We start from the raw sequence: 24,676 nt of genomic DNA, 5'->3' as shown, positions 1-24,676 counted from the left end.
CTCAGGGGTCCGTCCTTGGTCCTCTCTTGTTCCTTATTCTAATCAATGACCTACCTTACAATCTTTCTATGGACTGCATGATATATGCAGATGACACCACTCTGGTGCAGAAATGCAATACTCCTAGCCAAGTCAGACTTCTTACAAAAAAGGCAATAGAAGAATCTCAACTCTGGTTTACAGCCAATAATCTCTTTCTGAACAATGGTAAGACACAACATCTTACATGCTGTCTTAAAAGTACTGAGCTAAACAATGATCCTGTCAGGCTTCTAGGCTTCAATATTGACGCTAAATTGACATGGAATTCACATGTTTTCCTAGTCAGCAAAAAACTCTCTAGGGTTTTGTACTTATTGAGGAAACTTAAAACCTGTATCAATGTAAAGTACATGAGATTAGCCTATTTTGCTTTTTTTCATAGTATTCTTGCCTATGGTGTTCGACTCTGGGGACATGCAAAAGAAACCAAAGAAATTCTAAAACTGCAAAAAAAAGCAGTGAGGATTCTGAGTGGTGCTGGGCCCCGTGACCACTGCAGGCCAATTTTTAAAAACTTTCATATCCTCACCATCTACAGCCTCTTTGTGTTTCGCAGCATTATGCACATTAAAGATAACTTAGATACCTACCCCATTCGATCCACCATCCACTCTCATGACACTAGGGCTAAAAATAGCCTAAATACTAATTACTGTAGGCTGTTTAAGACCAACAACCAGTCTGACAATTTGGGAGTAAAATTATTTAATAAATTACCCAGCAAAGCCAGATCAGTGAGCATCACTAGACTGAAAAATGTGCTGGAAAAGTGGCTGTGCAATTATCCACTGTACTCAATTCATGAGTATTTTGAGCTGGACTTTTCTTCTCTTTTATTTTAAATGTAAATTTAAATGTAATCTTTGTAATGTATGTGTTTCTAATGTTTTAATCCAATGTACATGTTTTGTATGTTTCGTTGTATTGAATGTTTTCATAAATGTGTTGTATACAGCATCCGCGAGGGCCAATCCTCGCCGTGGATGAATAAAGGTAAAGAAATGAATCCCAATTCAGTTTAACACTATGCACTGCATATGGAATTCCACATACAGTCAAGTTCATTTGGGTTCATGACACTGAAGCATGGGCGTAAATGGAAGCAAAAATCGCTGAAGTCTTAAAACAAAAATTGAAACGAAAGTATTCAACGAATTTTCTTTAAACCCACGAAAAATGATATACATATATTAGTATAAGATATGTAACTAAAATAAAACTATTTTTTCAAGGAAATAATCCTATAAACTAATAAAGCCCTGTTATAATTTTCTTAAAATGTTGGTTTCATCCACCTTTTCCATGCTAAAATGTCACAACTTGGCTTTTCCCCCCCTAGACCATGGCTTGCCCCCCCCCCCCCCTCTAGTTATGATCCTGGGTACGCCCTTCCACTGAAGTATTTAAATCCTCAAGAGCCTAAGGCTGCTGCTGCACAAGTGCAATGGTATTGCCAATGTGGGTCAAACCTTTAATATAGAATTATGCACAGTCTAATGAGATTCTTACATAATGTGACAGATGATGATGTTCTACATTTTGCATATCTTCACCATAAATTATTACAAATTTTCCCATACAGAGGCCGTTATACTGATTTTAATCTTACCACTTAAACTGGTAAAATTTTGAAGGGATTAGAGGCAAAGCCTCACAGACTAAGAGATTCACTTTATCGGTAGGTAGCGATTCTTTCTGGTTTTCTTCCACATTTATCCACTTTACTGGACAATATATTGCCAACGTTCCCGTTGGCTTCCTTCAGTGGACCTCAGGTAGCCAACTGGAATTTTGGCAAAATATTGTCCAGTAAAGTGGATAAATGCAGAAGGAAACCCAGAAGAATCGCTGCCTACCGTCATAATCTCCGTGGCAGCCTGCTTGGAAAGATTCACTATATGCATGTATGTACTTACATTGTCCAAAAGGATGGGGTCGAATTCATATCCCCCAACACACAGGGAATCACCTTGGACCCGAAAATACGTAGATGAATCATGATCACGGACGTTCGGGGTGTTCCTCACTCCTGGAATGCTTTCTGTTACAACGTAGGCATGCTTCATCGGCACAAGTGGGATTTCAACACCGGCCATTTTTGCAATTTCTCGTCCCCAAACACCTGTTCACGGAAATTAAATTCATGATCATAAATTTATTAAGAATGCTGTCACAGAATAATCAATGAATGCTTCCAATAATCATGATATTGATAGTAAATATTCTTGTTAAAAGAGATGGTTCAGCCCAGTGGTGCAGCGAGAAGGGGGTTTTGGGGAATAAAACCCTCCCAAGAGCTCAGAGAAATTTTTAAGTTTAATTCATTTTACTTAATTGGATTGATGTTACCAATAGAATACTGTGAGGGTTAACAAACTATCCCTCAAAAAGCCGTAAAACTTACCGTTTTCAACCATTTATCTTAAAATTCCTCAATTTATTAATCTCGCACCTACCGCTTATCCTGGTGGGTATGCCATGCCCCCACACACCCCCGTATTAGTTGCACCTAACCCCCCCCCCCCAGCCTTAATTCCTAGCTGCGCCCCTGGTTCAGCCATTTTCAAGCATATTGCCAAAACCAGGGCCAGATGCAAATAGATCAAGACCCTTGTTGTGGGTCTCATGGGGCTACGCTCCAAAGGAAGGGTCTACAAATCAGGGACTTTTTACCCTGGCCTTAGGTGAGAGGAGGAGAGGAAAGGAGAAAGCCATTTTGGATTTTGGATCCTGGCAATGCATCTAGGATAGGATATGGACAGAAAGGAAAGGATGGAAGAATGCTGCACAATCATTTGTAGTGCTGGATGCAGTTAACTCAAATGAAAGCGTTTAAACATGATTTTATTCAAAGATTGCCTCTTTATAATATCATGTCTGAAATTTCTATCTCCATGAAAAGAAAGGCCTTCAGGCCTGGAGTTTCACTTTGTTGAACATATCTCTAAGCTTTTATGACTCATACTCCCACAATCTGTTCCGATTGGTTAACCCCCTCTAGAGCTCTACCCCGCACCATGACACCACCAAAGCACCACTCGCAGGGGCCTTGGGGCACAGGCTCCTCTTACTTTATGGTAATTAATTTTAGCATATGAATATGAACTTCTTTTAGGGACTAGGAAAACTTAACTTTTCCAAATTCTGAAAAATAAGGGCTGGCCACCGCACTAGCTTAGCCAGTGTATGAAAAGCTCTTAGTATGACAATTAAATCCAGCATCAAACTATTACTTTTGGCTGATGCAAACACAGGATGATAAGTGATAGTTATGACATTTATTCTTAGCTACATAATGAATTATTGGACCCCTATGATACTAACATACATATGCTATCTCACCTGAGCAATTAATTATCTTTTTGGTTTGAATGAATCCTTTTGGTGTGTTCACACCTGAAACTTGTTTAACCCCAAACTTCTTCCCCTCCAGTATAACATTAGTAACAGGACAGCCTTCATAGACCTGAAAAACATGATAATCAACAGATGTAGACAATCATAAGATAACAAGGTAAATTTAAAAACAAAACCCCAGCTATACTTTGTGGAGAAACCTGATGGGTCACTGAAAAAAAAAGAACTTTTGCCATGTCCTGGTCCACACCAATTATTTTTCCAAATCTCAACTTCACTCTGATAGATTTCACTTTTAATTCGCAACACTTTTTGGATACCGTCATGAAAAATGAACAGGTTTTTTGGCTGCTTGAAGAACATTCTTTCAGAGATGTGAATGTGGATCCCTTGGTGTACGCATATTTATGTCCGTTAGGCTGAATGTGTCAACCAAAATGAAGATTTGAAAGTTTTTTCCAGCCTTAAACTTTGAAACTGCTGAAATTTTTACACCTACCTTAGTGGGCTCCGAAAGACAAGTTATATGACCAGGATCACATCTCTGTTTCATATCGATCTGCTTTTTGACATGCAAGCCTTATTTTTTACTCATTCCTATTCAAACTTCATTCATTCAGTATTTATTATAGGAAGGCAGTAAAAGAAAGCTAGAGTAGAAGAGTCTAGGGAGAGTATGGAATGTATAGGAAAGTGGAAAGCCCATCACCTGATATCAACTAGGGGACCACGATGACTCAATATGTATTTTTCTTGATTATCTACAGAACACCATAAAAAAGTACAAAATACAAGAACTTACCTTCCCTCCACGTGAGGTAGCGTACTTGGTCAAGGCAGTGCATAAACTATTAGGGTCCACAGTCCCATCCCCTGGGCTATAAAGAGCACCTGAAAATGCCTTTGGGTCCAATAGGGGAAAGAGCTCTTTTGCCTCATCTGGAGAAATCATTCGTGACTCTATGTCAAAAGATCTTCCTGCTGTCATGAGTCTTCTGTATTCCTTAAGTCTCTCCTACATAGAGGTTATATAAAAAATAGGGTGTAGTTCTCACATGGGGAAACATTTGAAACATGATTATGATCAATTGCACTACTTTACATGGCAAGGTAGGTACTGTTAGGGTCAGTGGCGCAGCGAGGGTTTGGGGGATAAAACCCCCCCCAGAGCTCAGAAATTTTTTTAGTTAAATCCATTTTACTTAACTGTATTAATATTACTTACGGAATAGTGTAAGGATTCATAAAACATCCCTCAGAAAGCTGTAAAACTCACTATTTATCCTAAACTTTTTCTGTGGAGGGCCCGTGCACCTCCCGCTTACCCTGGCGGGTATGCCATACCCCCAGACACCCCAGTACATATTAGTTGCGCCTAAAACCCCTCCCAGCCTTAATTCCTAGCTGCGCTCCTGGTTAGGGTGGGTGACCAACAACTAAGTTACTGTATCTGGGAGAAGTAAACGGATGGGATGGTATATAAGTATGTAATTACATTAGCAATCGAGACAGGATTGAGGAAACTCAGGAATTGTAAAATTTTATATCCACATGACATTTACAGGGAAGTCCATTCTTTTGGCATGGTATATTAGGGAAATCACCAGTTTGTTGTGACTGATTTTTCACCTTTGTAAAAATTCCAATGAGAGTATCAACAAAACATAACCTTGATTAAATTGTTCTGTGGTTAAAATGAAGGTGCTAAGCAATTGAGAATAGGCCCCAGGCCTTGATGATATACCTTATGGATCAAGTAAGGGTTTCATGAATCTCTCTCTGACAGGAAATGTACTTTTTTGATTCAGAGGTAGGAATAGAGTTATTGTTGTGTTTCCAAAATATTATACTTAAATTCAAGTTAAAAGAAAAGAAGGTTGTAATCAAAGAGAAATCCATGGATCAAAAATATAGGCAACCAAAGTATATTCTTCACTTGAATGTGCGCGCTGTACTTCCATTCTGTCTTTTATTATATTTCTATTAATTATTTCATTTTTACAAAGGATTGAAGTCAGTCAGCATGATCTTAAGACCTAATTTGGTGGGTCACCCATTTTATATGTGTAAGCAAACTCATTAATCAAGCTAACATTAATGAACTGTAAAACGCTGTCATACCACAATGGGAGTGCTTCCAGGAAGTATAAATATGTAGTTATATACGAGTAAATACCTCAGTGTTGGCTATAAAAAGCCCTCCATTTTGTATCCACCCAGAGTTCAATCCAGTTTCGTCTTCTAGTCTTCTCAACAGATTTCGGGTTGAATCTAGGAGCTGTATTTCAACATCTGATGGTCTCAGGCGCCAGACAAGCCCTGCAGTGTGCCATGTTGTACCGCAGGTTAATTTACCTCTTTCAAGCAATACTGCACCATTTCCTGCTCCCATTCGGGCCAAATGATAAAGTGTGCTGCAACCAATACTTCCACCACCTAAAATGATTACAAAAGTTTGTTTGAATAAAAAATTACCTATAAGGGAAAAATTATGATAACAAATGTAAATTGAGATCCCTGATTGTATGACTACTAAATTATGGTAAATTTGGATTTGAATGCTTTATTAATAAATAGCAAAAAATAAATTTATTCTTTATAACGTACAAGATTTGTCACTGATAATTCGTCCAGAGGTCTTATTTTCAGTAGAATGTATGGCTTGTTTATCCAATACATACATATGATTGTTCTTAGATACTACATAGAACAGTGACATAGCCCAGAGAATTTACATAAAAGCGGATAAAACTGCTATTTAATTAAATGGAGGGCAATGAAAAAATCATACTGGACGTACCAGATGAAGAATTGTGAGGATTGTGTACTCAGATTAATTCAAACGTCTCGTCAAACTACTTGCACCCTATCCTCTCAGCATAGAATCTACCTCTTTATGCTAAACTTATTCAACAATGATTATTCAATTAATCATAACTTAAAATTTCATTTCACCTATTATGACAACATCAGCAATTTCAGGTAGAGGAGGATCTGCTGCTTCGTTACTGCTGGCAAATCTCTGCTGTATTGAAGACTGACAGCAACAACGGCCATTTTGACTGGCAAGCAGGGATGGTAACTGAAAGGATAAAAGAAATGATGAAAACCAAATAAAATATGCTCAAGTTTAAGGCATAAATATATGTATTCATAGGGAATACTCTGAAATTAGCAAAATTATAACAAAAGGTTTCCCAATTTCAAGCAAATTTTATGAATGGTATTTTTCCAAGGTTGAAGTAAGACCCAAATTATGCATTATTTCCTTCCCCTTAGAACTGCATTGGCACCTATAAGGTCGATAGCATCTCTTACAATCCGAACTTCAAAACGTTTGTTTAATTAAAAATCCACCATAATAATGAGTAAAGTTTAATTAATTAATTTATCAGACACTCAATTTCAAAATGAGGTCATCTTATAAGTGAACTATAATTATTTATTATTATTAACTCAAGTTATATTTATATGCTCTTTTTATTAATATTGGTGGTTTGCGTTATGTTCACTTCTAAGATGATTTTGAAATTGAGTGTCCAAGAAATAAATAAATGTAAACTTTACTCGTGACTACGGTGTATTGGTGCTGATGAAGAAATCTCATACTTGCCATGTATAGTTGAGCTCCTGATAGAGATCATTAATAAGATTCCATAATAAAAGACTTTCAGAATAAGTTCAAACAAATTGAAAGTTATACATACATACCACATTTCTCAGCTAAACAAGACCCAAATAAGATTATTATAAAAATGGATTATGGCATTATTTTTAGCTGCTAATAAAGCAAGTCTCCATGAAAATATGTACTATTAGAAACTAGCTCTAAACTACACAAACCTTTCTGTTCTTTACTAACTGAGTCCACATGTTTCACCACCGTTGTTGACTCTCTTGAGTTGTTTTTGCGTTAAAAGCCTGCTCTGCTCTGACTAGCCCAGTCACTTATGTAGTCCAGAATGTATGCCACATTCAGGAGACCCCCTGGAAAAGGCAAGCTACTTAGTAAGGGAGGTGTTTTTGAGTCAATATTTATAAATATGACATAATAACAAAAGCTATGGTTGTATTTGTGCAAATTTATCCAGGTTTATGAAAATTTAAGGAACACTTTTTTTTAATCAACACTGACTTGCCCCCAAAAAACCTAGCAACTCTCTCCCAACCAGCAAAGCTGGCAAGCCTCTTTGAAGCTGGCTGGCTGAATTTCTGGCTTGACACCCAGTGGTATTTCATATTTTTGAAAATCTAAAATTTAGAAAATTAAGGAAGTAGGATAGTACTTGTACATAGATAAGAAATATTAAGATATCTTCAAGTGAATTCAATTGATTCGGCTTTTACTTTGTGAAAATCCATGTTGAAATGAAAATACACAACCTTGATAACTTTTCACTGGAAAATTATATATATATTTATTGGTACGACGCGTTTTGACGCTGAGGCGTCATTCTGAAGTATACTGTTTATAATATCTACAATCCAATAATTACCCAAATTCTAGCAGGGGGGAGGGAGAAGGGTTATACAGGGGGAGAAACTTGGGGAGGAGTGGGAGGGTTGGTGAGGGAATGGTTGGGAAGCGTGACTAAGCCCACGCTAGGAGAGGCAGGTAAGGTTCCTCGGCCAGGGGAAAGGGTCGGTTTGGAGAGGGCTAAATCGTGAAGGTTAAGACCAGTGGTAATGAGAGGTGAATTTCTCAGGAAGATGATGTCATTAAGGACATGTCCCAAACTCAAATTTCTTTTTATCTCCAACTCCTCCAGGACGTCCATCTTCCAAATCGTCCTCCAGGACGTCCAAATGCGGTAGAAATCACGAAGGTCATTGGCAAAAATAGTTATCAAACTACCGCCTCGAAAAAACAAATTCAGGCTCGAATTTGTTTTCCCGCAGCCCTACGATGTTTAAGGTCGCTGAGTACGTTTTTAGGCGTTGGACAAAAATGTGGTGCAAACCATGTATGATTTAACGTTCCCGGCGAATACAATGAATAAACTTCTCTCGGGTTCGCGCGCGAGTAAGAAAAATTAAGGCAGATTTAATTTTTCTTACCAGCTTGCGCACCCGTGAGAAGTTTATTCGTGGTACAAACCATTATAACGCGTCACAGGTAAAAAAATAGCCATCAACTACCATTGCGGTGAAAAACTTAATTCGCGGCGCGAGGAATGACTTTGTCTTTCATCCCCCTTACCACGTTTTTAAGATGGCTGAGAATCTGTTTAGGCCGCTATGTATCCCAGAGGAAACTAATCCTCTTATTATTAGCTCCAATCCTGGGCGGCCCTAGAAAAATCAGAGTAAGACACGAATCTAGACAGAAACGCTGTTTTTGAACGACGTAACGGTCAAAACGTGGGCATGCGGACGAACGACGTATTCGGTCATAACGTGAAATTTCTTGATATAAGGCTATTAACAAAACAGGAATAATAAAGAAAAAATGCATTACAAACCATCAACATTACTATAATAAAATAGTTCACCACTCACCACCACGGAAAACCCAATTTAGTCGTGAGGGGATATTTGTCTTTCCCCACCGCTTAAACATCTTTAAGATCTCCGAGAATGTTTTTAAGGACTTCGAAGTGGGGTCCAGGGCTAATTACCGCCCTTATCCCATATTCTGGACGCTCGTGGAGAAATCAGGGATGTGCACGATTTTTGACATTTTGCTGTGCTTTTGAAGGATGTATCAAGTGTGGAGCGTAATACTCCGTGATAACGAATTATATTATAAAAACAGGAGCAGCGGTTTTAAAAAATTCGGTGCAAACCAACAACTTCACTAATAAAAACACTTATCAACCCACCAACTCGGTAAAAAAAAATTGAGCGCGAGGGACGATTTAGACTTTCACCCACCCTTGCTACATTTTTAAGGTCGTTGAAATTCTGGTACCCAGAATACTGGGGACCCAGGCAAAACTACCCCCTTAGCCCATGAGCCTAATTTCTTAAATTTTAGGTACCGGAACGCTTATCAACATACTCAATGCACACGGTTTTCTAATATAAGCATCCCCACTAAAATGTCGAATTTTTTCAAATTTGTAATAAAAATTACAATCAGGAATTGTGTTTTACCAAATATATAAAAAAAACGACGACATTTATTTGACACGACCCAATTTTACCTTAAGTTGCCGGAATGCCGTTCTGGCCGAAATTTAGCAATGCCCTAGACCCTCTTTTGGCCGGCCCTAGTTAAATCAGGGAAATGCACGGTTAACGACGGATGTTTTTAGCGATGTTTCCCGGACAGAACGAAAAGTTACTCTATAAAAGTTTACTGATAAAACAGGAATAACAATGGCAAAAAATGTGGTACGAACCATCAAAGTCACTGGTAAAAAAACAGTTATGAATCCACCACAAAGGAAAAACCACCGTCGCCTACGAGTTCATCTCCGTACTCCTCCAGCGTTACTTGCCATCCCAGATCACCCCCTCCCCCGGTCGACCTTGACGTAGCGATGATCAGAGCCAAGTTCGTTTCCCCTGTGAAGCTAGCAAGCCACAAATTAAAGGCGGCTGTGCTCCTGTTGCTACGATTGATACCCGCAGCAGCGCAGTAGCTTCCAGCCCTACGGCACGAGACGGTCAACATAGTGCTGTTCGGGTGATTTTATCGGCGGCATCTTTACAGATTTCTCGCTACAAAGTCACGGACGGAAAACGAGGCTCTCCTACGGAATGTTTCGACCTGGGTGAATAATTTTCCATGGTAGACCTGCAAAAATCATACGTTAGGCGTAGATCCCAGGCAAATTGATAGATTTTCGTAATTTTTATTTGCTATCGGTGATATTATGTGACTTGGCATTCATAGTGGTGTTGGTCAACAGTGAGGATAACACAGACGGAAAAACCTAACAGGAAATAACTAGCTCAGATCTGTCTGTCCTTGAACGCCATCGGGATTTGATATAGTAACAGGCGCAGAAAAATCAAGACAAATCTCGGGTATCTATTCGGGAAATTTATACTCCATTTCAGATGCTTGTTCAACATCCGTGATCTCAGTAGTTCATCAATATCATCTCAAAGATTCCCTTGATTATAAAAAGTGTCATAAATATTGTTAATACCCGAGTCATTTCATTCCCTGGATCCCACAGATATTTAAATAAATAACAAATATGATTTGAGCGGTTATTCCTCGTTTCTAGAACATATTTAACAGCAATAGCGTCCGACTATGAGACGGGTAGGATAGCTACACCAGGGTGACCTCAGATATTTTTAAGGGCAAAGTGGTTATGCCGACCACTTATCTTGAGAGATAACGTCCCCTCGTCTCAGCAGCAGTGATGCTAGGCGTATTGACCTTTGATGAAGCAGACTTTATCATTTACACTTCCATATTGTCGATTTTCGAAGGAAAAGCAGTTCCTGCGAGCGGTTAATTACCCGGATGCATTGCCAGGAGTATTAGCCACCCGCATAATTGATAATTATCTCCTAAACGATTCGCTTCATGAAAAAATATTATTATTACCTATTGTTACCCATATCATTTATTTCGGCGGTTCCCACAGCAAATAGGGTAATTAGATTACGATTAAATATGAATCTCCACCATATATTTTCAATCCACTATGATAATGTATAAAATTAAGGAAATAATTCAAAGAGGTGACTTTATTACTATCAGTAGATTGTACGCTTTTGAAAAAATAGGAAAATCTGCTGTGAGAACTAATGAAGAATAATGGAAATAAAATTAATTGCAGGGATTAAAAAAATCGTGAAAAAATATTGGCATCGACCGGTTTCCCAGAGAATTTCTGATGTACCTAAGTGGGGGTGAATCAGTTCTGGGATACGGAAATCCGGGTTCGAATCCCGTTGAAGTGAAGTGATTTACTAACTTTGAATTATTTCGTCTGTTTATTTTTTCTGGAGCAGTGCCCGAAGTATTGTATAAACTTTCTTGTTTACACAATGAAAATAGCATTAAGAAAGGGAAAAACTCATGAAGTCGCCCTTTATTACCTTCCAATTCCAGGGAGGGATCAGTAATCCTTAGGACAATGCTTTTCGTCCAATAGATTCGAGTCGATCCCTTATAAGGGTTCGTAGGCCGACATTCTAATCAACAATTTGAAATCATCCCTTCTTATCTTTGCGTCAAAGACTGGAGGGATGGATCTAGGATTTTATCGGAGAGGGGAAGTTCTAAGGAGAAGGGGAGAGGGAGAATGAACATTCTGAACTCTCTCTGAGAATTGCATCTCAAACGAGATTTCCATTTTGCTAGTACAGGGAATGTTTTCGGCGAAAAAGGAAGTGGAACTCCGTTGCATGTAAGATTTTCAAATCTACATGCGTAAACCTTATAACCTCTGTGTGAACAATAATGCGCCTTTTTGAACTGGGGTTCAACGGAAAACATGACCCGGTAGAGAACCCGAGAAGAATTCCCTCAACTAATCCTCCGGGAAAGCCAATGATCTTATTTCAATGAAAGTCCTGTCAACTAAATGAAAGTACCATTGCGTTCTTGAAGACGCGTCTTTCCGCCAAGTTCCACAAAATGTGCTGCTATTCATCACCATCATCACTCTTCGGCAATCCTGAGATTGATTTGTCGCAGGTCTTCCCCCAATTTCCTGTCAGTAAATCTTTTCACACATGCGTATTTCTTCTCTTTCATATCCTTACTTACCAGTTCCATATATTTTTTTCGAGGTCTTCCTTTTCCGTTCTTGCCACCTACTTATCCCCCCACGATTGTCTTCATCAGGCCATCATGTCTCAAGCAGTGGCGCAGCGAGGGGGGGAGGTTTGGGGGTTAAACCCCCCCCCCAGAGCTCAGAGAAATATTTAAGTTAAATCCATTTTACTTAATTGGATTGATATTACTAATAGAATAGTGTAAGTATTAATTCAATATCCCTCAGAAAGCCGTAAAACTCACCATTTTGAACCATTTATCTTAAAATTCTGCAATTTATTAATCTCGCACCTACAGCTTATCCTGGTGGGTATTCCATACCCCCACACACCCCGTTATTAGTTGCACCTGAACTCCCCCCCCCCCGGCTGCGCCCCTGGTCTCAAGATATTACTTATAATGTTGTTCCGTCTTCTTATTAAGGTTTTTCATAATATTCTCTTCCACTCTTCTTACGACTCCCTCATTACTTACTCGGCCAATTCATTTAATCCTCATCATTCTACCGTAGCACCATATTTAAAAAGCCTAGGTTATACCCTTGATTTCTCCGGCGCGGTCATTGAACATGCCTCACTTCCGTAGAGAAGCATAAGCTGCTATTATAAAATTAATAATTATATGTAACGGAATAGGGGACAGATATGGGCCAATGAGAGAGAGAACGAGGAGGGTAAGGGGAAAGAAAACCCGAGGGTGGGGGGAAAGCCCCTTGGCTGGATCTACCCATGCGGAGACGGCGGCGCAAGAGAAACAATTGTCTTACACACCAAGGGTGAAATTTGCCCTGAAAAAATATCATGTGGCTTAGCCGGCATTCGAACCCGGATCTCCCGGTTGCCGTTCGGTAATGCAATCAGTTACACCACCAAGCCAACTTCTTCCTAGACGATTATCACACGGAATAAAAGATTTGATAAAAACTATCAAACTGGTGTGATTGGGAATAGTTTTCTTAAATGCACATAAACCTGAAGGCGTATTTTCTCACCACTTTTTTGTATTTATTTTGCGTAAACTTATACTTTTATCCCAAAGTTTATGATTTTCAATTTGAACAATGTTTTTCTGAGTGGAACGTCTTTCATATGTGCACTCAGCGTTGGTTTTATTTTCCTTTTGATTTTAGTAGTTATATTTAACTGTGTAGCTGTTTAGTACTTTATCGAATTGCCTTGGCTATTTTGATAGAATATATCAAACTGGTCTGGTAATTGCAAGAACCTTAAAGGGTTCTTGGGTAATTATTACCGAAATATTCAATGATCCATTTGAACCGAAAAGTTTGGTTTTTCAATCTAAACTTTTTTCAAAGCAGACTGGGTTAACCGTTCAAGGTGCTGGCGTCTGAGTTACATACAATGGCACAGGAAACCGAGGTCGTAAATACCAAGCCACTGTCGGAGAGGCAGTTGGAAGATCTGGGTTCGAATCCTGGGTGAGTCAAATAATTTTTTCCATGGCGAATTTCATCCTTGGGGTAAATAACCCTGCACCATGCCCTGAACGCATGACCTCGTACGAAGTCACTTGTTTCATGCCGTGCCGTGCTTTGTAATTCTATGGTCATATTCTGGATATCCGCGCGTGCTTGTTAACCCTTTCACTGCTGTGGACGTACCTAGTACGTCCGCACGGCAGACTGCTGTGGACGTACTTTTTCGTCGTCCCTGCCATGCGGTCAGCACTTTTGCCGAAGCACTCCGAAAGGTTGCTAATCCGGGACCCGGAATCCTCGACCAACTCACCCACGCAGGACCGTCTCATCGACCCTACCAGTGGGGGGGCCTACCTCCCAAAAAGTAACCGCTCTGACTGCAATTTGAAAATCAATCAATCAATCCGATCATCAAAAAATAATTACTTGCATTGCACTCCAGCCAAATAGGGAATCAAGTATGTCTTTGAATCGTGTTTCTGTGATGAAAAATAACAATTTTGTTAACTTTGCTAAATTGGCCATTTTGCGGTTGTCCGTAGCCACTTCTTTTAGCAAACTTAACTAAATCGTTATTTTTCATCGCAGAAACACGGTTCAAAGACATACTTGATTGTTTGATTGGCAGGAGTGCGATGAAAACAATCATTTTTCGAAGATCGGATTGATTGATAGGTTTTCAAAATGAAGTCAGAGCGCCCACTTTTCGGGAGGTAGGCCCCCCGCTGGTAGGGTCGAGGAGACGGTCCTGCGTGGGTGAGCTCGTTGAGGATAGGGTCGCGGATTAGCGACCCCTCGGAGGGTGTACCACACCAATCCTAAAAGTACCTGCTCCATGGGCCCATGAAACGCATTTTAACCTTTTTGCCGCATGTGAGGAGTAGGTTTTCGGAGATTGAACCGCAGTGAAAGGGTTAAGTCGTGACCCCCGACACAGTGGCGCAGCGAGGGGGGGGGGGTTTGGGGGTTAAAACCCCCCCAGAGCTCAGAGAAATGCTTAATTATAATCCATTTTAGTTTAGTTAGTAAAGTAAATTTTCACTTCTAAAGAAAGTTCAGGAAAGCGCGTTCCGGCACTGCTAATTTTGCCATGGCGTGACTGGTAAAAATCGTAATATCATAAAGACAATAGACACTAAAACAGAAATATTCCATTTATATGCAAAATTTGTATTTACTATGCGACTCACATTAACTGCGGTTTCCCCTGCGGTGACCGTAAAGCAGTAGGTATCTAAGTACTGAGTGGGCAACAATATAGTATTTTTCTCTATCGTTGGCCGAAAGTTTTTTTTAAGGTTAGTGCTATTGTACGCACTAAGCACTACTAGCGTTTACTTTGACATCATTTGCCATGCGAAAATTATCACGCTGTTACAGGATCCTCAATAGGGTGGTTTCCTATTATTTTTTATTGCCTAAATCGAAAGATTATTTCTCCTGGAGTACGTATTTCACGCTTTTAGATTTTTGTATGACGATATCTAATTTTCGCGATTAAATGAAAAGTGAACATTTTCAAGCGCGCGAAAACGCGACGGGTAAGTATGAATGCCGGGAAAAACTCTGCGTGACGTCGTTCTGGTTCCCGCTGCCGCAAGTGAGGTGACCTTGGGGCGAGGCTCTAAGCGCTGATACGACGCAGGATGCTAGCAGGTAACTGAGTACCATGCTAGCAGGTAGCGCTTGGCTTAAATAAGGATTATTAATACCTTATCAAACGAAGAAAACTTTCCGACCTTAGGCAGTTTTAATAAGCGGTTATTAAGACATGTTTCCCTGAGCTCTGTGTCTCATGCATGGTAACCTCAGACGATGTAAAACTCCTATCCTCTCGTGTAGAAACTAGGTCCCTGTGACGTCACGTGGAGTGGCATCGCATGGGCGCCAATCTGGCCTTTTTCAAATGAGGATAAAATTGACCCTTGCCATTCGTCTAAACCGGTACTTCTAAAACCAAATAATTTGTATATTATGAATACACTAATGGTGGGTAACGAATCGCAATCAATTCTTTTCGTTTTCTTTGATGAAGGAAACTACCCTACCCTCTCTTACACTTTGCGGGATATCGTTGTGCAATATTATGTATCCTATAGGTCCATCAGGAAGATTAATGCAAGGGAGAATAAACTCTTTGGAAGCCACAATCAATTATTGGCTGTAAATTTGGTTTATTCAAAGTACAAGCCTATCGCGTGAGCGTTGGCATGCCGCATTTTATCATATTTCTCTTCGAAAGAATTGTAAATTTACCATTTACCTGCTTCGGATATAAAAAGGTGGTTATTATTCTTAATAGTAAATACCATCAATGGGAATGGTTTCAGCAAAGTTTCTCGTGCAATAAAATTTTCAAATTTCAATTTATTTTTTCGGTGTTAGAACATATTTTTAGTAAAGAGACATTTCTCGAGACGGCAATCAACACCACAAAATAACAATTCCATTAATATACAAAATATGCATCGATTATGCGACTGAGTGCGGTTTCCCCGGCAGTAAGTAGTGACTGATAAGGGAAGTCCCTAAAGTGTCACCACCAGATCTCGTTCAAATGTTGCTAAGTTATAAGAAATGGATACCCATGAGGTGTAGTTTTTATTTCAGCTGCCAACACTCAATATTTCTCGAGATATTAGCGACGGAAAGTACCTGGGAAATGCCTAAATTTATGCAACCCACAGAACAACAATACACCGTAGGTGCTATTCACATGGGCGTACCCAGCGGGGGGGCAGCTGCCCCCCATCAGAAGCAAAAGTAAATCTAATTCAAAGCGAAAGGGTTAAACGATTTTTTTTAATCCAAGAAAAGTGATATTAGTATAAAGCATGTAATAAAAATAAAAATATTTGATTTTTGAGCAAACAATTTTGAAGACTATAATAAAGCGCTGTAGTAATTTTCTTGAAATTTTAGTTTCTATAAACTTTCCTGTGTTATGACTTGAACGACCACGGTTTGCTCCCCGTTAGTCTTGGTCCTGGATACACCCTTGGCTCGTCATCCTAGCACAGGAGTACAAGGGGCCTTGTTCAACGATCAACTTGTTGACATTTGGGTTGCATAAATTTAGGCGCTTTCATGTCACTTTCCGTCGCTAATATCTCAAAAAGTATTGAGCGTTAGCAGCTGAAACAAAAACTTCACCTCGTGGGAATCCATTTCCTATCACCTATCGAAATTTGAACGAGATTTGGCGGTAAAAGTTGAGAGACTTCCCTTTAAAGTACTGTCGGATACTGTTAAGTAGTATCTAAGTTCTGCATAGGCAACCCGCAACACTATCGTATATTTCTCTTTCGTTGCCGTAAAAAATTTTTTGGGCTGATGCCATTGGGCGTACCCAGCGAGGGGGGTAGCTGCCCCCCTCCACCCTAGAAGCAAAAATCGCAAATTTCTTTAAGTTAAATAATATTTTTTAAAGCAAATGATTTTAAAAACTATAAAGAGCCGTTACAGTTTCCTTAAAATGTTGATTTCATTCACCTTTTCCATGCTTAAATCTTACCTACAACTTGAACAACCACGGCTTGTCTCCCCTAGTTTTTATCCTGGGTACGCCCTTGCTAGTGCCATTGCATGTAAAACAGAAATTGAAGAGGTAAGTCAGTGATTGAGTGATGAGTGAGTTTTTTTATAATGCTACAGGCAAGTAATTTATTTACACTAATTATCATCCCTTTTGATTTTAGACAGATATGAAATAATTGAGTGACTTCCCAACATCTTTGATTTATTTTAAGTAATGTATTCAATAGCTTCAACGGCATAAATTGGAAAAAACGCCATCCGCGGGTCAATTTCTTAGGAAATATGGCAGTCGCGTGTTGCAGGTTGTCTACTGACTAGGGGAGATTATAGGTGGGATGGTTATGGGGAAGGATGCCTCGACAATTTTTTTCTTTAATAAAATTCAATTTTCTTGAAAGTGAACCAAAACTTACTTTTTTTTATTAGGCTATTTTGCCATCTAACGTCCATGCATTCTAGCAATTCACCGACATACATGGAGTGCCGTGGCGCAATTTTGACTGTGCCTTCGTACACACGTTAGATTGTGCAATTACGTGCCCCATGTAAAACGGCTTTTGTAGATATTACGGATGCGATTTGTTTCGAAATCGGTTATACCTTTGGTCAGAATTTTTCCTTGAGACTATGTCTTGAAATTTCCGCAAAAATCAACAAAATTAAAAATTTTTTTTTAGATGAAGAATTTAGGAATTAAAACACCATTGAGCAATTTTTTATCGAATTGCAAACTAAATTTGGTACTCCACAACGCCAACATAATTTATGTTAGGCAGCCCGCAACGCACACACGAATTTTCTTTTCCCTATTTTTGCTTTTAATAGCACTTGGAAAGCGTTTTCTATAGTCATTAATGTAAAAATCACTTTATCAGGTAATTCTAATACACAGGCGTAGGCGGATCAAGGTAGGGGGCACGTGCCCCCCCCAGACCCTTAGAAAATATGCAAAAATTTTTATACTGTCCCATTATCATTGCGTTTGTTTTGTATTATGAGGTATCCTTGTGCCCCCCCAGAACAAAATCCTGGATACGACTTTGCTTGTTCCCCCCCAAGAAAGAAATCCTCGATCAGCCCCTGTACACAGGTAAGTTACAGGATACACCATCGCTGGCTTAATGTCAAGTTCATTATACTTACATTATATATCCTTGTATTTTAGCAACAGCTATGGCATTGTATAAGGTTCTCTATTTATGTTTAATAAAAAAGACCCACGTTTTGTAGCATATTAAATATTAACCTTAAATACAGGCCCGTGCTGGACTCCTTCTTATGACGGCGGTCGGCCATGGCCAGAGGGAGTCAGTACTATAATAATAATAAACGTCTTTATTGGGCGAGATTGGGACTAGAAAGTCCCATCTTCCATCTAACCCCTGACCACTAGTCAGGGAGAGGACTATCGGAATGATCCTGGGTGAATTATATTAATTTAAATTATTCTTTTGTTGACTCAAGACAGTGCAGCTAGTCATGCTGTTATCTGAAATCTATATCTAATATCTACATCATTGAAATCCAGTTAACTGGTCAATGTTTTCATTCTGACCGTAAAATTTGTCAGTTTCGGAACAGGAGGGTGCCAAAGATTACCAGGCTGAAGGGTGCACCGGGATACGCCCCAGCGGCCCAGCACGGGCCTGCTTAAATACCTGGTGTGCCCATATGGTCACAATATTTGAAAGGGATTAGGAATATATATAAGGCTATGAAAGGTGAACATTGGGAATCTGAATGGAGCTTCACACAGTGTAAGACATTGTCATTTTTTCCTGAGCATTCCAGACAAGTAACAAAGATTCTCGTCATTTACGTAAGTCAATGTAAACAATTTCAAAGCATACTATAGTCATTAAAAAAGTTCATTTTCAGTAGTTGTTTGTTACTTATAATGAATGGATGTTTCATAATGTCTGATTATGTAAAGTTATAAACGTTAGATTTGACCATATTTAAAACAAAGGCTCCAAATTGACGTATATTTTCAATCTCAACACCTCTACCCAGATACTTTTATTTGTTTCTCAACATTTAAATGCCCCAGGACACAAAGTTAAAGTATAGCCTGTACAACATTAAGGTAAAACCTGTACAACGGTAAGGTTCAGGTACACCCAGGTCATGTTCATTAACACTGAAATGGCTGGGGTCAGTTGGTTACTTAGAAGGACCCAAGACCCATCATTTTCACCAACACATTGTGTTACAATTACTTTCATTTTTTTTACTATAACTATTGATGTGCTTGTTCAACCTAACTTCATTTTAAATTGTAAATATTTGATTTACCAGTAAATGTTTTCATGCCAACAGTTTCATTGAAAATTACCATTTTTCACCCTGCAGTACCAATAAACACATTATGTTATGCTCTTTAATTATTTAATTAGAATTCTGGTGTACAATGTGTACAAATATTGCTGTCATAATATAAAAATATATCATAAATATTGCATTATCACTAACATTTTTTGTGAATGATAGACGACATAGGTGGTTACTCTCAATCTTAATAACCAATTTTGTGTAATCATTAAACTTGATAACTTTGAATACTGTTAAACAAACTTTAATAAATGAAGAATAGAAAAAAATTCATTTTTTTTTTTAATTTTCTATCGACATCATTCCATCCATATTTGTTGCAAACATCACTCTTGTGAGTTTTTGTCAGATGAGACAGCACTGATCTTTTTTAGTAAATAATTGGAGGTGAAAATTGTACGTATCCTGAATTGAAAATGACTTCATGACAACATTCTATTCTCTGTGACCTCTCTTTCGTCGCTCAAGCATTGTAAGAGATGATGTTAAGTTTATCACATAAAAAAGTACCATATACAGTTGAGAACCTCAATTCTGGAATCCAGAAACCCGGAAGACCAGAAATCCGGAATGGCTCACGGTTTACTTTGCTACATTAGCATCTACGTATATGTATACGTCATGAGTGACCGCATGCACACCCTTCGCTATGTAAAAATACGAATGATGAAACAAGTCATCAGCTTCACTCTCCTTGATTATATGACTTAGAGAAATGGAGAATTCACCTCTCCTACTTTACATCAAAGAGGAGCTAATTAAAAATGGGAAATACCTTTGGGAAGGCCCTGAAGACCAGAAATCCAGAAAAACCGGAAATTCAGAAACCCTTTGGTCCCAGGCTTTCCGTATTTGAGGTCCTCAACTGTATGTATATCATAAGTAGAATCCTCTTTTTTATAGTAGACATTGTTGGGATACGTAAGCACCAGACTCAACTTCAGTCCATATGCTACAACCTCTGATTTTTTTAATTTTCTGGCCAAAATTACTTGCTTGATATGGTATAGCAAGCATTAAGACAAATTCATTCTCCTAATCTCATCAAAATATAAGAATGTCACTTGCAAAAGTTTTCAATACATAATGACTCAAAGCTTTCACTTCCCCCTTGATTTTCAGTAACTTATCACATTGAATTTTATTGTGGTACTTGTGAAACTTGCTCACTCATTTTTAAGGTATTTAATATATTTTTATAATCAGTCAAACCACTGTTAAATGAGTGCTCATAATTCTAGGAAAATTGCATAATATGACAGGCACTCTTTCTACCCAAAGGTGAAAGGTGAAGCCCCTCAATTCCTATGTACACCATTAATGACTGCTTTTATGTATTTAATATCTGTGCTATTTCATTTAATATATCTGCATTTGTGTTGAATTGTGCATTTGCTAATAATTATTCCAATTAAATAAAATATTTCAAAGCAATTATTGGGGCTCGTTTCCAAAAACCATGCCTTTTCCAAAAACCATTTCCAAAAATGGCTGCGTGTCACACAATATGTAACTTCTTGACCAGGGATTTGGTAGACTGAAGCTGTTGAAGATGCAGATATGTTCGTCGGCTAGGTTGCCCATGCTCATTGTCATCAATCAGTGTTGCTCAACTTTTTTTTCACTCTTCTAAGAGAAATACCAAAACAATCTGGCATGGAATCACCTTCTGAAATCGGTCATTACAAAGTAATGTCTTACGAAGACATTACTTTTGCACTCATGTTTTGATTTAACATTGGTTCAAAAGTCAGAAGAATTAATGTCCTGAGTGGAAAACTACTTTCATTAATGACATAAACCAGTGGCGTAGCCAGGAATTTCGTTCAGGGTCGGGTGGGGTCCAAAACCAGGGGAGAAACTTTTTGAAAACCGGGCACTAAGTAATGGCTTTTAAACTAATTTTAACACTTTTCATAATCGAAAAAGCATAATTTGTTAAAGAACCATTTTTTAAATTCCTGATTTTTCAATATTTTTTTTTCTTTTATGAAGGACAATAATTGTGTTTTTATTCCGGACCCCCCAGACCCCTCCCCTGGCCACGTCACTGACATAAACTGAATTCACATAGGAGGACAATGGACAGAAGACGAAAAAAAATCAACTGACAACAGAGATCAATGGCATGGGTAATGTGCAGATGCCAACTAACTCGTAGTTGACAATCAATAGTACCAGAAAAAATATGTTTGTGGCGAGACCTCTCCCAAGCTCTGATGTACACAGCAAGCAGGATGAAATCAAAAAAGCAGGTCAAAAATCAAAATTTTGACTTATTCATTTCGCACCAGGATTGAAATATTCATATTCTAGAAAGTTCAGGGCATGTAAAAATGAAGGTAATTTTTTGTTCAAAACACTATCTTCAATTTTTATAACCCCCTGAAAATCAATAAAATTTTATGAAATCTGGAATGTGTGATTTTTACAAAATATTTATAACTTTATTACTCAGGCAATGGAAAAGTATTCAAAACTTGGAACTTTGAAGGGTATTTTTTGGTTATATTGTTCTTTTAGATGCCTAATTAAGAGCTAAGTTTCACTGTGGTAAGCCCCTTTTAATGACTTATTTAATTTTATTACTATAATGACTGAAATATTTTCACCAGGTTATTTACACTGAAGTCTCTATAGTAAGACAGAAAAGAAAAATCTTGCTCCAACCTCCACCTCCTCAATTTTTTTTAAGAATGTTTTTTTCCAAAATATATTTTATATATGCAATACTTGTGATTGGCTATTATGTCCCTCTCACTCGTAGCCAAGATTTCTTTATCAGCCCCCCATCAATATTTCCAGTCAACATTTGTGCTGAAGGACATTCACTTTGTCATGCCCAACTATGGATGCAACAAAAGTGACTCTCAAAGACTTACATTATGTTCTCTTTGCAAAATGACGTAGGTCCATGGAACAGAAGAAATGAATCATGCTGTAGATTTCACAAAAAATATAAATGGAAGTACCCTGGAAATGATCAACTTTGCTTGCAATAAATTTCCTTCAATATTTGTTTCATCGTTATTATTTAACACGTTCCATGCTGATGACGTAGCGTCTACGTCATGGTAGCCACTACCTATAGGTGACTGATGACGTAGACGCTACGTCATGATTCCCTTTTGCGTTATATTCCACCCTGAGCACCAGCCACCGCTGTTAGGGTATGGGAGAGGGTCAGTCACCACTCTTCGCCTGTTTGCCGTGCGGAAAGCTCCGAAAAAATTTTCTTTTCGATTTTTTCTGTGTTTTTCTATTTTACCCGGTTTTGCTCTGCAAGGACGTCTTTGGGGGTGGCTTTTTACAATATATTTTTTGATTACTTTCATTTTATAACGCAAAAAAACAGTTGTATATTCTCACAATTGTTCTTATACCTTAAAAAAAACTTTTGCAAATATTCAAAGCGAAATAATAAAAAGATACTTTTACATTTGACGAGGATAGGTAATTACTTTATTACAAGGTATTTTATCTTTCTTTATGACTTTTAACACAATGATAAGATTGTGTTTATTTAATTAGTTTTTACAAGAAGGAATACAGATATTTTTCCCTTGTTGTTATTTTCATTTTTAACGTCAATTAACGCTATCGTGGTAAATTGCTTAGCTGGTTGCCTAATTTCGGACATACTCCAGGTATGTGTATTTTTATCCTTACGATAACAATAAATGCTTCCGTTCTTATACTTTTAAAGTTTCAGAGTGAATTTTATTTGCTATGATTTCATCATGGCAAAATTTGTTTTATCCCTATGTTTATTTGCTGCTATGCAAGAAATAATATATTTGCATAAATTTTACAATAACTTCAGTAAAGTCCTGATTCCACATTGCAATTTATTTTTACTATTTACATTTCATGCACAATAGCTAGACTTCCCCATCCTTATGTTCACTAGCATTTGAATTAGAGACTCATTACTTGATTTTTTCCATAATATCCGAAATACTTGCAAGCATTCTATTTGGCATCCTCCCCAACAAAAAAATGCCCAAGAGAACAATTTCCACTAACCCAGTCACATACCGCCGAACTCGGAGAAACTGATCCGGCCCGAGGATATATACATCCGAGGATATAAAATGGGCAATACGTGTCCTGAAGGAAATTTACTAGATGGAAATATTTAACCATAGAAGAATTTCCCCACTTTTTGGCCTTATTTTTCGTGCTAGAATTATCCAAATCTCCCGTATCTCCAATAATTGAAAAGCTTGATCTTTATATGACTTGCATTGCTTCGGGAGAGAGAAGTCGCTTGATCAATTCATGTCAATTCTCCAAGCCCTTCAAATCAACAAGAACCTATCTACATTCTCTGACTCTAACACTCCTCTGGCCCACTGATTATTCAAAATTAGCCCCATATAGACGCATTCAAGGAAACAATGGAAAAAGTAGTGAACCGCTCACGTGACCTAAGTTTGGAAGAGTCTATGATTCCATGGAGAGCTAGGCTGGGATATAGTGAATATATGAGGAGAAAGGGCTACAGGTACGCAATGAAGTTGTATATGTTGACGGAAGCAAAGGGTTTGGTGCTGCAGGTCCTCCAACTCAGAAGTGTCTGGAAAAGGGCAGTCGGAGAAGATGGTAAACAAATGATGGAGGATCATTTTGACTGAGGCTAATCCTTTCAATCCTTCCACTCTGCTACGAATTAAAGAAAGGTGAGGTGGTGGAGGCCTTTCATGAGTATAAAATCGGTATCCTAAGGTGGACGGTTAAGAGGGAAGTGCGGATGATCATCGCTGAATTCCGTGCAAAAAATGAACGAATCTACGAAAAGGCGAGGGTGCACGCCAAGAAAGCCACAGGCGGTGGTTGAAAACAGCAATTAAAATTGTGGCATCGATCATTGGGATCAAATGATGTCTGACTTTCCCATTGAAAGAAAATTCATCAAATGGTACTAAAAATTGGGAATCCACCTACTGAAATCACTGTTGCTGAAACGTAATTTTTATTCAAAGAAAATTTTTGAAAAATTCCTCTCATCGACTTTCTAATTCCAGTTATAGAATCTCTTATGACAATATCTGTACCTTCGATTCCTTTGAGGAGATAGTCATCCTAGCCTGCCTCAACCAAAACCAAGGGCTTATTAGGACATTTCCTCGATTATATGAAAAACACGATAGACAGAAAAGACGAAAACAGAAGAGATGTAGGCAGTGCTTCAAGAAGAATGTCCACCAGGATACATCATATTATAGCCCCACCTGCTTATCTGATCCTCGATTGTGTCTTGACTGTTTCCAGAAGTATCA

General features: G+C 38.4%; 1 protein-coding gene across 1 annotated transcript in view; it reads right to left on the bottom strand.

Annotated features, from left to right (window-relative positions):
• LOC124169506 (sarcosine dehydrogenase, mitochondrial) overlaps positions 1–9,897 on the bottom strand; it is a 31,249-nt gene extending 21,352 nt beyond the window's left edge. The window contains exons 1-7 of the mRNA XM_046548140.1: positions 9,744–9,897; positions 7,243–7,386; positions 6,355–6,481; positions 5,576–5,835; positions 4,202–4,414; positions 3,385–3,508; positions 1,959–2,164 (exon numbers count right to left, since the gene is read on the bottom strand). Coding sequence (XP_046404096.1) covers positions 1,959–2,164; positions 3,385–3,508; positions 4,202–4,414; positions 5,576–5,835; positions 6,355–6,481; positions 7,243–7,272 — 960 coding nt within the window. The 5' untranslated portion in view covers positions 7,273–7,386; positions 9,744–9,897. The remainder of the gene's footprint in view (positions 1–1,958; positions 2,165–3,384; positions 3,509–4,201; positions 4,415–5,575; positions 5,836–6,354; positions 6,482–7,242; positions 7,387–9,743) is intronic.
• Between the last annotated feature and the right edge of the window lie 14,779 nt (positions 9,898–24,676).

The sequence above is a fragment of the Ischnura elegans genome, chromosome 12 (assembly GCF_921293095.1).
Source record: "Ischnura elegans chromosome 12, ioIscEleg1.1, whole genome shotgun sequence".
Classification (NCBI taxonomy): domain Eukaryota; kingdom Metazoa; phylum Arthropoda; class Insecta; order Odonata; family Coenagrionidae; genus Ischnura; species Ischnura elegans.
This window is presented reverse-complemented; position numbering and strand designations above follow the sequence as displayed.